The 13160-nt window shown below is 51.1% G+C and overlaps 1 protein-coding gene and 1 long non-coding RNA gene across 3 annotated transcripts in view; one reads left to right on the top strand and one right to left on the bottom strand.

The window, feature by feature from the left end:
* Positions 1-13154, top strand: part of LOC120602157 (homeobox protein Hox-C10) — a 16636-nt gene extending 3482 nt beyond the window's left edge. Inside the window, exons 2-3 of one of the 2 annotated variants that reach the window (XM_039862158.1) lie at positions 5621-5632; positions 12863-13154. In XM_039862158.1, the coding sequence (XP_039718092.1) occupies positions 5621-5632; positions 12863-13085 (235 nt within the window). In that variant the 3' untranslated portion in view covers positions 13086-13154. Of the gene's footprint in view, positions 1-5620; positions 5633-8774; positions 9710-12807 lie in introns of those variants that run through there. The other variant, XM_039862157.1, reaches the window with a different exon arrangement.
* LOC120602158 (uncharacterized) lies at positions 6876-8658 on the bottom strand. Its single transcript, XR_005652644.1, has 2 exons — positions 8425-8658; positions 6876-7506 (listed from the first exon to the last, which is right to left on the bottom strand). It is a non-coding gene; the product is annotated as an uncharacterized LOC120602158 (long non-coding RNA).
* Positions 13155-13160: the final 6 nt, after the last annotated feature.

Genomic DNA, 13160 nt, shown 5'->3' with positions numbered 1-13160 from the left:
CACCCCCTCTCCTCTGGCAGGAGCAAGAGTGTGGCGGTAGCTTCCTCTTGCTCTCAAGCTGAGGACATTCTATTGCTCCTCTTAAAGATTTCCTTTCTCACACGCAGCCCGAGCTGAGTCCAAACACCCAGCAATGCTTTCTGTTTAAGTACATGTTTGTTGTGGAGTTAATTGTAACCATCATCGAATTTAAATTTATAGGAATTTTCTTGGCTCCACCACCCTCCTGCCAGATGTCTCCGTCTGTCGCAGTTAAATGTGTAGGGATGAGGGTAGGACTCCCCCCACCCCCATGAGAAGACTGTATTGGAATTTTAATATACAGTTTTGAAGGAAGGAGGAGAGAGGAGGAGAAACCAGCCCCCTCCCTTTCCTCACCTTGGCCGCTCTGAGGGGTGGGAAGGTGGGGCTGGGCCCCTTCCCCTCATGCACAAATGGCCAGGCTCCTCCAGACATGACAAGATGTTAGGCTGGGGCCACCCTGATGTTTACACACGAGGTATCGCAGAAGAGAAAGCCCCAAAGATTTGTTTTCTAAGAGGTTGGCATGGGCTGGGGTGCTGGGGAAGGAGATGACCTGTGGGGACAGTCACCACACTCATCTATATTTGCTGCATGTTTCTTCTGCATAAAGATAACCATAGTCTTTTCTATGCTTTCAGTGAGGGCACTCCAGCAGTCTCTGATCTAAATTCATTATTTGGGACCAGAGATTTTCTTGTCTCTTCGGAACTGTTCTTACGTAATTCAAAGAAAATATTTTTGCCAATACAATTTTGTTGAACGAAAGATAAAAGCTCCAGGACTATGGACTATTACATCTACGCTCCGTCGTTATTTTTGATAACAGGGATCTCTGCAGTTTAGGTATCTGAATCTCTAATTTGTAAATGTGGTTTTGAGACAATATTTGCAAACTAGACTGTATATGCAGCCCCACAGTTCCTCCATGTGCGCACACACAAATATTTTCATTTAAGTCGGTGTGCCTATGGGTGCACATGAGAAGGAATATTATTTGTACACTTTTCCTATAGTATGGAGTAAAACTGACCACATGCACATCTAGGACTTGTGTCCTCTGCGGTATGTAACCACTGGCAGTGTTCAGTGAGTGTCAGCAGGAATGCAACTGAAGGTCCTCTGTGTATGTATGTGTGTGCACACGTGTGCATGCATGTGTGGGTACATGAGACTTCTCTAGGTATGTGGTGTTTATCCACTAGTCATATCAAGGAATGTTGGCCTGCCAGCCATGTTTCCAATAAAATAAGATGAAGATAACTCTGTAGAACAAATCTGTTATAAAGCAAAAATATTAATCCTCAAATGGCTTCTGATTTTGGTGAAAAATATTTTAAATCTGCAGCTACCACTTTCCCAGCAATGTGCAGCACAGAAAAGATCCCCAGCTACGGAAAGGATTTCTGAAGGATGAGTGGGTGGGGGGAATCATAGTGAAAAAAAAAACAAAGGCTTCCATGACTGGGCCCAGAGCTGCCAGGGTGACCCAACCATCTAGGCACAAAAGAAAAAGGAAGGAATTCTGTCCCCCCAAACCTCAAACCCATCTTTGGCCCCCCTGGTGCTCCAAACCCCCTCTGTTCTAAGGGGGAGGCACTCTGGGCTCAACCTCTCAGGTAATCCCTCAGCCAGGCTGCTGCCCAGAGACAAAGATCCCCATCTAGACGCCGCCATGAGCACCCCCTCCACCCCCGCATAAACCCCGGTTTCAATTTCGCCCTTAACACGACCCAGTAGTCTGGCCTGTGTTAGAAAACACTTCCGCCTTTAAACCAGTAAATAAACGGTGGTGGACGGTCTTGGCACCCCCAACGCCTCCCCCAGGCCCTCCACTCCCATTTACCCTGACCTTGCCCGGCATTTCCCTCTTCTCCAGCCTTTCTCTGACTCCCCAGCTCTCCAGCCCCCTACTGCCCCCCCCAGTAAATAAACCCGAGGCCGAGTTCAAAGTTTCCCGGAGCTAAGGAGGAATGTTGGTTGTAAAAATCCAAGTTTATAGCGCACGTGGGAGTTTACAAGGGTATTAAGTGGTGTGGGCTGAGAGAGAGCATTCTGAGCCCCTCCCCCTCCCACTATGAGCTTTGGGGGTGCAGGGGAAACCTGGAGGACTTGAAAAGAGAAATGGGTTGGGGCCAGCCTTGGGTTTGGGGTTTCTTTGTCACTCAGACCTCTAGGTTGCTGAGGAATGGCCATGCACGGGCTCCTTGGAAGATGGTTCACACAAGCTCACAAGAGAAAGCCCATGGGTGCTAGGTGTCCCAGATGGAGAGGATGGGGAGCTCTGCTTTGGGGGAGTAAGAAAGTTACAGGCCAGATGTCTGAAAGGTGAATAGAGTTGGGAATATCTGGAGCCAGTTCTCAACCTGAGGGGGAGAAACTACCAGGGGCTAATTTCCCAAGTGGGCTGAAGGCAGAGAGGGCTTTACTCACCAGAGCAAAGAACTTTGAACTTCAAGGGAGTCAAGGGCGCCACCCCTTCCTTCTTCCCGCCCCTTTTAAGAATCGGTTAGGCAATTCTTTCTGTGCTAACATTCTCTCGAAGGGGCAGCCCCTGGGGTTTCCTGGTGCCTCAGGGCTGGATAATGCTGTTTGCTGAACCGTCCCTGCCTCAGAGCTGCCAGAACCCTGTGCACGCGACTACACTCTTTATTATTCATATAAACCTTTGGAAAAGGCAACGCCCAGGAAGTTTTTATAACTTTGTTTGGTATAAAAGTTTTACAAGATTCCTCCTCCCTTTTTAAAAAACTTCAAGTTTTGGTTTTGCCATGGAATAAAATTTCAGGATTATAGGGAGGTTAAGGAAAGAGAGGCTCTGGGATTCCCATGGTGGGTGATGTCTGGAGCTACCTTTCTCTGCCTAAGGCAAAACAAGGTTTAAATGTTGAGGTCAATTCTTCCTGAGGCCCATGTCAGACCCAGATTTGGGGGCTGCCAGCTGACAGAGGCTGCAGGTCTCCAGGAGAGTCCTGTTCACTCTGTGCTCTTTAGACACACCCTATGGACCCCCAAAGTTTAGACAATATTAGCAGGACCAGACCTCCCCCATCAAGCCCTCTTGTTCTCTTGCAGACATCATTCTCTCTCTCTCTCTCTCTCTCTCTCTCTCTCTCTCACGCGAACGCACACACATGCCTATACACTCCCCAATCCATTGCATAAAGTGGAGACCCATAACCTTGACTCAGACCCTTGATTTGAGACTTGAGAGGGTCTCTGCACACTCACCCCTGCATCCCTGCCTCCTGCAAAGTCCACATTGGGTATGAAGAAAGATAGAATTCAAAACACCAAGAAATTCCTACCCAGAGGTAGCAGTGGTTGCAGGACCAAAGGAGGAGAGCCAGCGGTGGGTCTGTGGTCCTGGAGCTCAGAGAACAAAAGTACCCATGTGGGAACATGGCCTTGGGCTGCTAAGCCCCCGGGTGACCCTTGGATTTGCCACCCACCTGGAACTGACAGAACCTCACTCCTTGAGTTCCCATGACTCGAGCCTTGGGGAAATCAATTGAGCTCAAATTGGGGCTATTTTAATGTTCAGCTCTGGAGGTCAACACAAAGATAAAGCTAGGTCTGGTGGACCAGGCTCCTTTGGGGTGATAGAAATGAAGATACCTGAGCCCTGGAAGCCGGCATTGCAGGGAGCTACCGGAGTTAGTAGGGACGTGCCCCAGCACCCGCTACTCCTTCTCTAATGGCGACTCCTGAGGCCTGGCCCCTGGCTGCTCGCAGCTCTACACTTCGCCTTGTGAAGAGCCGAGTTAAGACCGAAGGCAGGAGAAGGTCAACTCCAAGCCTGAGCAGCGGCCTGGGAGGAATGAGACCCGGCCTGGTTCTTTCCCCTCACTGAGCACAGCACCACGGAGATAAACAAGAAAGTCTAGGAGAGAAAGTCAAGGGGAAGGAAAAGATTGAGGAGGAAAGAAAAGAGCAAAGAATAAATCGTATAATGAAGAAAGGAAGAAAGAAGGAAAGGGGGGAATGAGGAAGACAACGAATTAAGGAAGAGAAAGCATCAGAGAAAGAGAAGGAAAAAACTAATTGCAGGCAAAAAGAGAAGGAAAGAAAAATAGAGAAAGGAGCAAATAAAGGGAAAAGAGGAGCACAAGAAAAAGAAAGAAAGAAAGAAAGACAAAGAAATAAAAAAGGAAGAAAGAAAGAAAGAATGAAAGAAAGAAAGAAAAAAGAAAGAAAGAAAAAGAAAGAAAGAAAGAAAGAAAAAGAAAGGAAGGGAGGAAGAAAAAGAAAGGAAGGAAGAAAGAAGAAAGAAAGAGGAAAAAATAATGGAAAACAGAGAGATCTTGGAAAAGGAATTTAGCCGGTAAGAAAGGAGCGGGGTTTTCTCTGGAATAAGCTGGCCCAACCACAGCCCTGGTCCAGCTAGAAACCCGACCTACTGGGGCAACTTGGAAGCAAACCGTTAAAGTGGGGAGCAAGGCCTCCCCCAAAGACATTCTCCCATCCGTCTCCTCCTCCCAAACCTTCTCTCAGATGTGTTTGCTGTCTGGTTTCGATTCAGAAGGCAAAGTTAAATAACTGGCCGGCTTCCGCAAGGCAAGAAAGCAATCGTGCTGGCTCAGGTTATAAAACTTCGGGATGCGGGGATTGCAGGGAGCACATTTTGGGATAAAAACGAATATTTGTGGCTCCGTACACACAATTAAGCACAACTTAGACATGTGTGTAGATGGTAAACTCCAGAGCGTCTGGGTGCGAATGTGCATACAACGTCCAGATGTGAGAGTGACTCTGACGGTTAGGCTGCCGGAGTCGCCGCCAGATCCTAGACCAGAGGCCCCTGGAAACGTCCCCAGCCTCCTGCCTCCCTCTCCTACCTGTCTGAAAAGCCCAGCTCTTTTCTGGGCTTCTGAGAATTCTTCATTATGTCTGGGATTTCGCTGCTCCCAATTAAGTAGAGCAGAGCTCATGTTAGCGAAAAGAAAAACAAGTCTTTTTTTCAAGTTTTGGAAAAAAAATGATTTACCTCGGCTTCCCAAAGCGAGAGAAAAAGAACTGCAATTTTCGCCACTGGTGTGATTTTGTTTTCCATTTCGCTTGATGAGATTTCAATACACACACTTTATTCTTTTATTATTTTACTCCAAGGGGAGAGATACTCTTCCTTTTTCTCTTCACCTTTGGAATTGCCTCCAATGACTTCTCTAACCTCTTGGGGAAACTTCACTAAATTTCCTTGGAGAAGTCAGGGTGTTTCTGGGGGCACTTTGAGGGCTAGAGTCCAGAAAACAGCCGAGGTGCCTTTCTGTTTGTCGAACACTTCATTTTCCTTCTTCTGTTTTCACATGGGAACCCCAGTATCCCTGCCCTCGGCCTGCACCTCTGGAACCCGCTGACTGTCCTGGAGTATGCAAGGAGCACCTTCCTCCTTTCCCTAACTCACAGTCCCATGGGCAGCAGGCGGCCCAGGCCCCCATCTCTGCCGCCCCTCCAGGGTCTGGGTACCGGGAAGAAAGGCACAAGGGGCCAGGGCTCTTGGGGTGGGTGGGATTTTCCAAGATTTGGGCACAATCTGAGCCCCACTCTGCCTTGGAGCCCCCGGATTTTCACATCCCCAAGTTGAGGCAAGAAGGGGGAGCCCCAGAGTCAGGCATAGGCGCAGGTCTCTTGGCATTCCCAGAAAATTGGGGAAATGGCTTCACAGAGCGATTCTAACCCAGACTTCTCCTAAACTCCAATCCAGTTCCCAGGGGTGCAGGCCTGTGGGTTTTGGCCCTGTGAGGCTGGGCCGGTGGGTGCCTGGCAGTGGCAGCAGGCAGGATAGCTGTGGCAGCACGAGTGCCTTTGAACGCCAGGCCCGGACAATAGTACAGAAACAGCCTTTGCTTGTGGCCTCGGGAAAGACCGAGTCCAAGGGGGCAGGGCTGGGACACACATCTAACTGTACTTTCTGGACCTGCACAAATATTTCTCTTGCCTGTCCTTATCCTCACATCTTCCTCCCTTTTGCCCCCATTGGGGCAGAATCCCAAAGTCTGCAAAAACCAACAAGTTATTCAAGTCTGTGTCTGCTTCAGCTCTAGTTTAACGGCTTCGGGTTTGCGTTTATCAAGTGTAATTAAAGGCAAACATTTGTCCCACCGGGGGTCCCACTTAGGCTGAAGAATTTGATTTCTTTTTTTCATTTATGGGCCCTGTTTATCATACTTCTAATTATTTCAACTTTAAATACTATTTTCTTGTGAGAAGGTAGGAGTCGAGGCAGGAGGTTCCTTCTCCCTCGGGGGGTTATTTCCATTTATAATGGCAAAGATTCTGAAGAATCTCATTCCACCCCACCCCCCCCGCCCCATGTCAGAGGTAAGGAAGGAGTTTGGGGTGGGGGTCGGGCTGGTAGTGGGAGACAGGTCCTAAGGCTAGTGACTCCACTCCTCTCCCTCTGGTTCCTCAGGTTAAGCCCAGGGGCTCACAGATTTTGAGAGGTAATCTGGAGTTTGTCTCTTTCACCCTTTCTCCTCCGCCTCCCTCGCCCCCTCCCAGGCTGGGCTCAGACCCTTCCTCTGTGAGGCTCTTTGTAACCTTTCTGCCGCTCCAGCCAGATCACAGCCTGGACTGGCAGAGGCTCGCGGTAGCGCTGTCCTGGCCCCCAGCTACTAACACGGAGAGAAAAAACAAGAAAGACTGAGGTGAACAAGCGGCACCTGGGCATGGGCAAGAGGGTCCAAGAGATCCAGGCAAGGGCAGAGGACTGGGATGCCAAATTCCAGGGAAAAGCACACCAGACAGGAAAATAAAGGAGATGAGAAAGAGGGGGGGAGGGAACCCCCAAAGCCATATAATTCTCAATTGCTTTGGTCTTTAATTTCATCACCCCATAAATGAGGAAATATCAGTTCTCATACTAAATTTTTATTCCCGGCTGATAAATATGACGGGGAATTTTCGTTGGGTCCTCATAAAAGTGAACAGTTTCGATCAAACTGGTGGGGAAAGACTTATGCAGATAATACAGAGTGGCCATAAAGTCTCTGTGGTTTCCCTTGGGGTGAGTGGTGGGACAAATGGTTCCCTGGATTGACTGCTGCCTGGGCTGTCCCAAGTCTCCTCTGGGGCCTAAACAGCCTAACCTTGCCCGGGCCAACCCCTGTGCCGAGCCCACTGCGACCCCTGCAAATGAAAACACAAAACCATTTCAAATCTCCCCTGGCTGGCCTTGCAAATAAGCCACACATTACAGATGTTCTTCCAGTTCTTCCCGGGTCCAGGGACCTCTGCGCCTTCTCTCTGGCCTCCTGGATAAGCGAATGCCCGGATTTCTTTCCAAAGTCTCCTTCTAGCAGCCGCGGGCTTGGGCCTCCCTATAAGCGATCCAGCCTTCTCACTCCTCCACGCAGTCAGGGTGCCGGGAGCTCCAGCCCTTTCCTTGCCAGGCTCCAGCCCTTCGGAAAGTCAGAAATCCGCGGCTTCTTCCAGGAGGAAATGTGGGGCGACCGGAAAAACAAGTTATTCTCCAGATTCCGTTTCCTAAGGAAGGTATGGAGAGTTTAGTTCGCTTTGAGAGAAAGGCGATGGAGAAACGGAAAGAACTATTTGAGACATACTTCGCTCCTTATTTCTCTTCTTTTTATTAAAAAAATAACTACAAAAATAGACTCGTCCCTTTTCTCCTTTCAAAAATGCCCAGCTCATTCTCTCTGTAAAGGACAATTTTCTGGGTCGGATTTTGTCACCTCTGGTATCCCGGTTTCCTGTATGATACGCGACTCCCCCAAACTGGCTGAGGCCGGGATCGGTTCTCTTTTTCTCCCTGGGAATATTCCCTGTCTTAGTGGGGGCAAGGTCAGTTGGAAGGAGAGGACTGCTAGAGCCTGGAGCAAAGCAGAAGAAAGGATCCCAAGGCCAAAGTCTTCCTGCCGCTGAGATGGTAACCCAGGAGCCGCCCACCCAGCCAGGCCTAGGCTGCACTCCCTGATGCGGAACTAGTGCCTCTGGTCGCCGGCTTCCTCCTCCCCTGACCCCTAGATCCCGTCAGAACCTCCTTTCTCCGATTAGCCCTGAAATGATAGTGACCTCCTCCTTAGTCCACACCATACACTGAAGATTCCCTGTCACCACCACCCCTGCAAAACACACACACACACACACACACACACACACACACACACACACACACACACACACACGGAACTTGCAATTCAACCAACTTCCAAGACCCGCGATCCCTGAGCTAAGCTCTCAGGCCCAAGGGCCAAGCTTGATGAATTAGGACGCTGGAGAACAAAAACTTTAGTCCCCTTTGGGATTCTTTAACTTTTTCTCCCCTTCCCTGACCATTTGGAGCCTCCCCACCCCCCAAACCTCGCCCCACTCCCGACCCAAGAGAAGAAGCAGGGGCGGGGGTGAAGGAGGGAAAAGGAGAAGTGAGGAGAGGGGAGTAAGTACCTGTATCGTGCCTTGACCTTTTAATTTGAATTTGACTGTTTTGAGCCCCGAGCTGCCTCGCTCTCTCCCTCTCTCCCGCATCTTCCCCCTTCGGCTCCCTCTCCCCAAGAGTTACAGTCTGGTTCCCGGGTAAACAAACCCCATTCTCCCTAGAACCCCCCATTCCCCTCCACCCCGCTCCTGCCCCTGCCGCCCCGGGGGCGCTTCCTTTGTTCGTGGGGAAGGGCTCCGGCGCCCCTACCCCGAGGCGGCTGCTAGGTGGCGCTGTTACTCCACGCTGCGCGTTCCGCCTGCCGACAACTTGACCCCGCTGACGTCACGGCCGTCTGAATCATCAAGGCCATTTTCAAATCCCATTGGTCTAGCTGTCACATGGTGAGGACTGAATGCGCGGATAATTATGGAGCTGATGTTCCCCCCTCCCCTTCTTTTCCCTCCCTCTCTTCCAACCGCCCCCCCCCTCCCGGATGGGGAAAAAAAAGATGTCAGCTTCTCCGCTGTAGTATTGCTTCTTAAAAACCCCTCTCTCTGAAAATGACATGCCCTCGCAATGTAACTCCGAACTCATACGCGGAGCCCTTGGCTGTGCCGGGCGGAGGAGAGCGCTATAGTCGGAGTGCAGGCATGTATATGCAATCTGGGAGTGACTTCAACTGCGGAGTGATGAGGGGCTGCGGGCTCGCGCCCTCGCTTTCCAAGAGGGACGAGGGTAGCAGCCCCAACCTCGCCCTCAACACCTACCCGTCCTACCTCTCCCAGCTGGACTCTTGGGGTGACCCCAAAGCCGCCTACCGTCTGGAACAACCTGTTGGCAGGCCTCTGTCCTCCTGCTCCTACCCACCTAGTGTCAAGGAGGAGAATGTCTGCTGCATGTACAGCGCGGAGAAGCGGGCGAAAAGTGGCCCCGAGGCAGGTCTCTACTCCCACCCCCTGCAAGAGTCCTGCCTCGGGGAGCACGAGGTGCCTGTGCCCAGCTATTACCGCGCCAGCCCGAGCTACTCCGCGCTGGACAAGCCGCCCCACTGTGCCGGGGCCAACGACTTCGAAGCCCCTTTTGAGCAGCGGGCCAGCCTCAACCCGCGCACAGAACATCTGGAGTCACCCGAGCTTGGGGTCAAAGTGAGTTTCCCTGAGACCCCCAAGTCAGACAGCCAGACCCCTAGCCCCAATGAGATCAAGACCGAGCAGAGCCTGGCGGGCCCAAAAGGCAGCCCCTTGGAGAGCGAGAAGGAGCGAGCCAAAACCGCGGACTCCAGCCCAGACACTTCGGATAACGAAGCGAAAGGTAAGGCCTCCTGGGCCGTGGCCCGGCTGGGACGCTCGGGTACTTAGTCTTTCTGGCCCGGGCAGGAAAAGGGAGAGGGTTGGGCCGAGAAGGCCCTGGACGGTCCTGGGAATGCGAACCCGGCTTGCGACTCGTGTCTGCTGAGCGCCAGGCTGGTGGCGCGTCATTTGGCTAGGGAAGGTAAGCGGCGAAGTGGAGGTGCCGGGCTGGCCGTGGGCGCTGAGACCCGGAGGTGTTGCGCACCCGGGGGGCGGCGGGGCCTGCAGGCGCCTTGTGCTGCCCAGGGCGGGTGACCGCTCTCGGATGCGTGCTGGCTTTGGCTTACTTGCTCTACGCTGTTGTCCTGGGGGGCTGATGTTCCCCCACCTCAGGTCGGATGCTTGCAAGAAACTTAAAATGGCGATCTTGGGCCAAGGGAAGGTTGGGGGAAAAGGAGATTTCGCTTTACTGCGTTTTCCCAGTTGAAAATTGTTTCCTGCGAAGCGCGATTTGTTCTTTGTGGATCTTATTTATGCGTGTGGTTTGGGCTCCTGCGGTTTCTGGCTTGGCCTGGGGGCCTCAGGCACCCGGGCTGGGGCCGGAAGAGGTGGAGGTAAAGGGCTGCCCGCCACGTCTCTCCCTCCCCCAGACGCCTAGCTTGGGCATAGCGTTGGAAAAGGGCATTTGGAATGTTGTAAGATTTTTGTCTCCTTTCTAAGTTTTTTTTCCCCCTTTTTTCTAGTTAAATTTTTTTTTTCGTTGGTTTCCAAAAGCAGCTTATAAATGAGTGGTTTGGAAATTTCTGTGTGCATGGCAAGCGGTTTTCTCCTGAAAGGGAATATGGCTTTAGCTGCATTTCATTTTGATTTTGGTTGGAGAAAGTCTAGCCGGAGTTCAAGCTCAGGGTTCAAGATTCATTTCTGCTGCGGGAACCAGGAGCCTTCAAGACCTTTCTCTGACACCTGGAGAAAGAATGTGGAGGAAATGAGAACAGTGAAGTGAGGCTGAGGGGGACTGACTTTCCCCAAAAAGTTGGAGCCAAAAGCATCAGAAAAGGCCCAACTAGGAGAAGAGAAATAAAGCTGTTCCCCTTGGCACTGGCTACTAGAGGCCGTATATAAGAGGGGCTCAATGGGTGTAGAGGTAGATGGGCTAGTGAGAACTGAGGGGTCTGGGGGCTGCCTCGATCTTATAGATGGATGCGGCGCACAGGCATGCCTGGCAGTGACCAGTGTCACACTCATACATACCCCTCTTTCATGCTCAGCGCATTCTCACGCATGCCCGCTCTTAACATGCACATATACTCTTTTGGCGGGCAAGGGCAGAGCCTTACCCTCTTGGGTTTCCTCTGCAAAGGTGGCCTTAGCAAATCAGCTCATGGAGACCCTGGGCAGAAGATGAGGAGTGTTCATGAGGGTGAGGGGGAGAGTGAGGTACACACATCCATGAAACCTTCACTGTGGCACATGTGCAACATGAAAGTTTAATTTTACACCCTTTCCCCAGCCCCTGAGTTTGGTCGGGGTGCAGATTTAGGGTAGGAAAAGCTGCATTCTAGCCCCACCAAAGCAAAGTCAAGGTTAACAAGTCCACCTCCTAACTCAAACTGCCCCCATTTCTGTAGACTCCCCTTTCTCTCCTGCCCTTCCCAAAACAACCGAAGCCCTCTTGCCCCAACTAATCCTTCTCAGTCTGTACTTTGTGCCTTTCTTGCCTCCCCCTCTTCCATTTTGGTGTCTCCACCAAGCCAAAGGCTAAAGGGCTTTCAGCCAGACTTCCCCATTTGTAATTTCTCCCCTCCCCCCAAGCCCAACAACACCAATAAGAAAATAAACAGGACAGAGTTAGATGTGGAGAGCCTTTAAACAATTTGTCAAGAGGCTGCAGGTGGCAGAGGTGGGAGCAGAATTAAGGACATTTGGATGTTTTAAACTACAGTCTCAAGTTTGCATTTTTTTTCTGGTGTTTCCTGGTTCCCCCAGGGTCCCCACCCCACTCCCCATCAAGATAAGATCCAGGAACCTGGCGGTTTCATTTGTCATGGGTGGAGATAGCACAAAGAGCCACCGGCAGAGTCCTTTGCTGGATGCCGCTCTCCAGTCTCTGGACTCTGGGTTTTTCCCTAGAAAAGATGGCCAAGGTCTCTTCTGCTGCTTGAGGAGTAAGGCCAGTTCAATTCAGCAAGAATGTGGTCCAGGGAGAGAAGCTATCAATAAGATAATGAGAAATACACACAATATTATAGTATCTCCTTATATAAATAGACACATGTGTGCATATCTATATGTGCGTGCATCTCTGCAGGAATACATGCATACATGCAGACATAAATATCTACCTAGACTAGGCAGAAGATCTGCAAGAGGCTGCATTGCCTCAGGCTACCTCTCTCCCTTGACCTTAGGTCCTATGTCCAGGGCAGTTGTCTGAGAACCACTCAGCTGTTGCCCCTGACCTCTGTTGCCTGTACAAACTCTCTTGCCTCAGCTACTCACAGCTGAGGGGAATGGCCAAGAGAGAAAGAACTAGTGATGGGAAATTGAATGGGGAAGTGTCACTCTGTGGCACTTCAGGTGGGAGCAAGGGCTGGAGGTCGGGTGCAGGGACAACTGCAATGGCTTCTGGCTGCAGAGACGGAGATGACATACCTCCATTGAGTTGAAAGAGGTCAAAGCTCTCTGGGAATTGCCCTAGCCAACCGGGTAGACTCCGCAGCCTGGCCTGGGGCCTGGAGACTGCTTTTCCTTCTGGTTGGAGTTTTCCAAAGCTGGAAAGGAACAGAGAGGAGGGAGGGCCTGGTGAGGTTTCGAGCGCCCAGCAAGCTGAGGGAGAGCGGGAGTACTCAGAATCTGCTAGATCAAGGTGGATTGGGGTAATTTAAATCTAATAAATGCTTTAGAGGCAAGGACCTTCTGTCCCTCTCTCATGTAAGTCTAGACTCCAAAGATATTTTAAGAGCCATGAGCCCAAGAGGACCCTACCAGCCACGCCTGTGGGGCGAGAGCCAGCTCCTCTGTGCTCCTTCAGCCACCCCACAGCAGGCTGGCAAAGGCTGCAGCGTGCTGGAGGGTTTGCCTCTTCAGGGATACTTATGTAAATAATGTTATTTTTAACAGAGGAGATAAAGGCAGAAAACACCACAGGAAATTGGCTGACAGCAAAGAGCGGAAGGAAGAAGAGGTGCCCCTATACTAAACACCAGACGCTGGAATTGGAGAAAGAATTTCTGTTCAATATGTATTTGACGCGAGAGCGCCGCCTGGAGATTAGCAAGACCATTAACCTTACAGACAGACAAGTCAAAATCTGGTTTCAAAATCGCAGAATGAAACTCAAGAAAATGAACCGAGAGAATCGGATCCGGGAACTGACCTCCAATTTTAATTTCACCTGAGCGCTCGGCCTCCCCTCCCCTCCCCTCTCTCCCCACTCCTTCCTTTCCCTGCCCCTCCTCCCTTTGTGCCTGGTG

This window comes from Pteropus medius, unplaced genomic scaffold (genome assembly GCF_902729225.1).
Source record: "Pteropus medius unplaced genomic scaffold, Ma_sr-lr_union100, whole genome shotgun sequence".
In the NCBI taxonomy this organism is placed as follows: domain Eukaryota; kingdom Metazoa; phylum Chordata; class Mammalia; order Chiroptera; family Pteropodidae; genus Pteropus; species Pteropus medius.
Note: the sequence above shows the minus strand (reverse complement) of the source record. Positions and strands in the feature narration are given on the sequence as shown.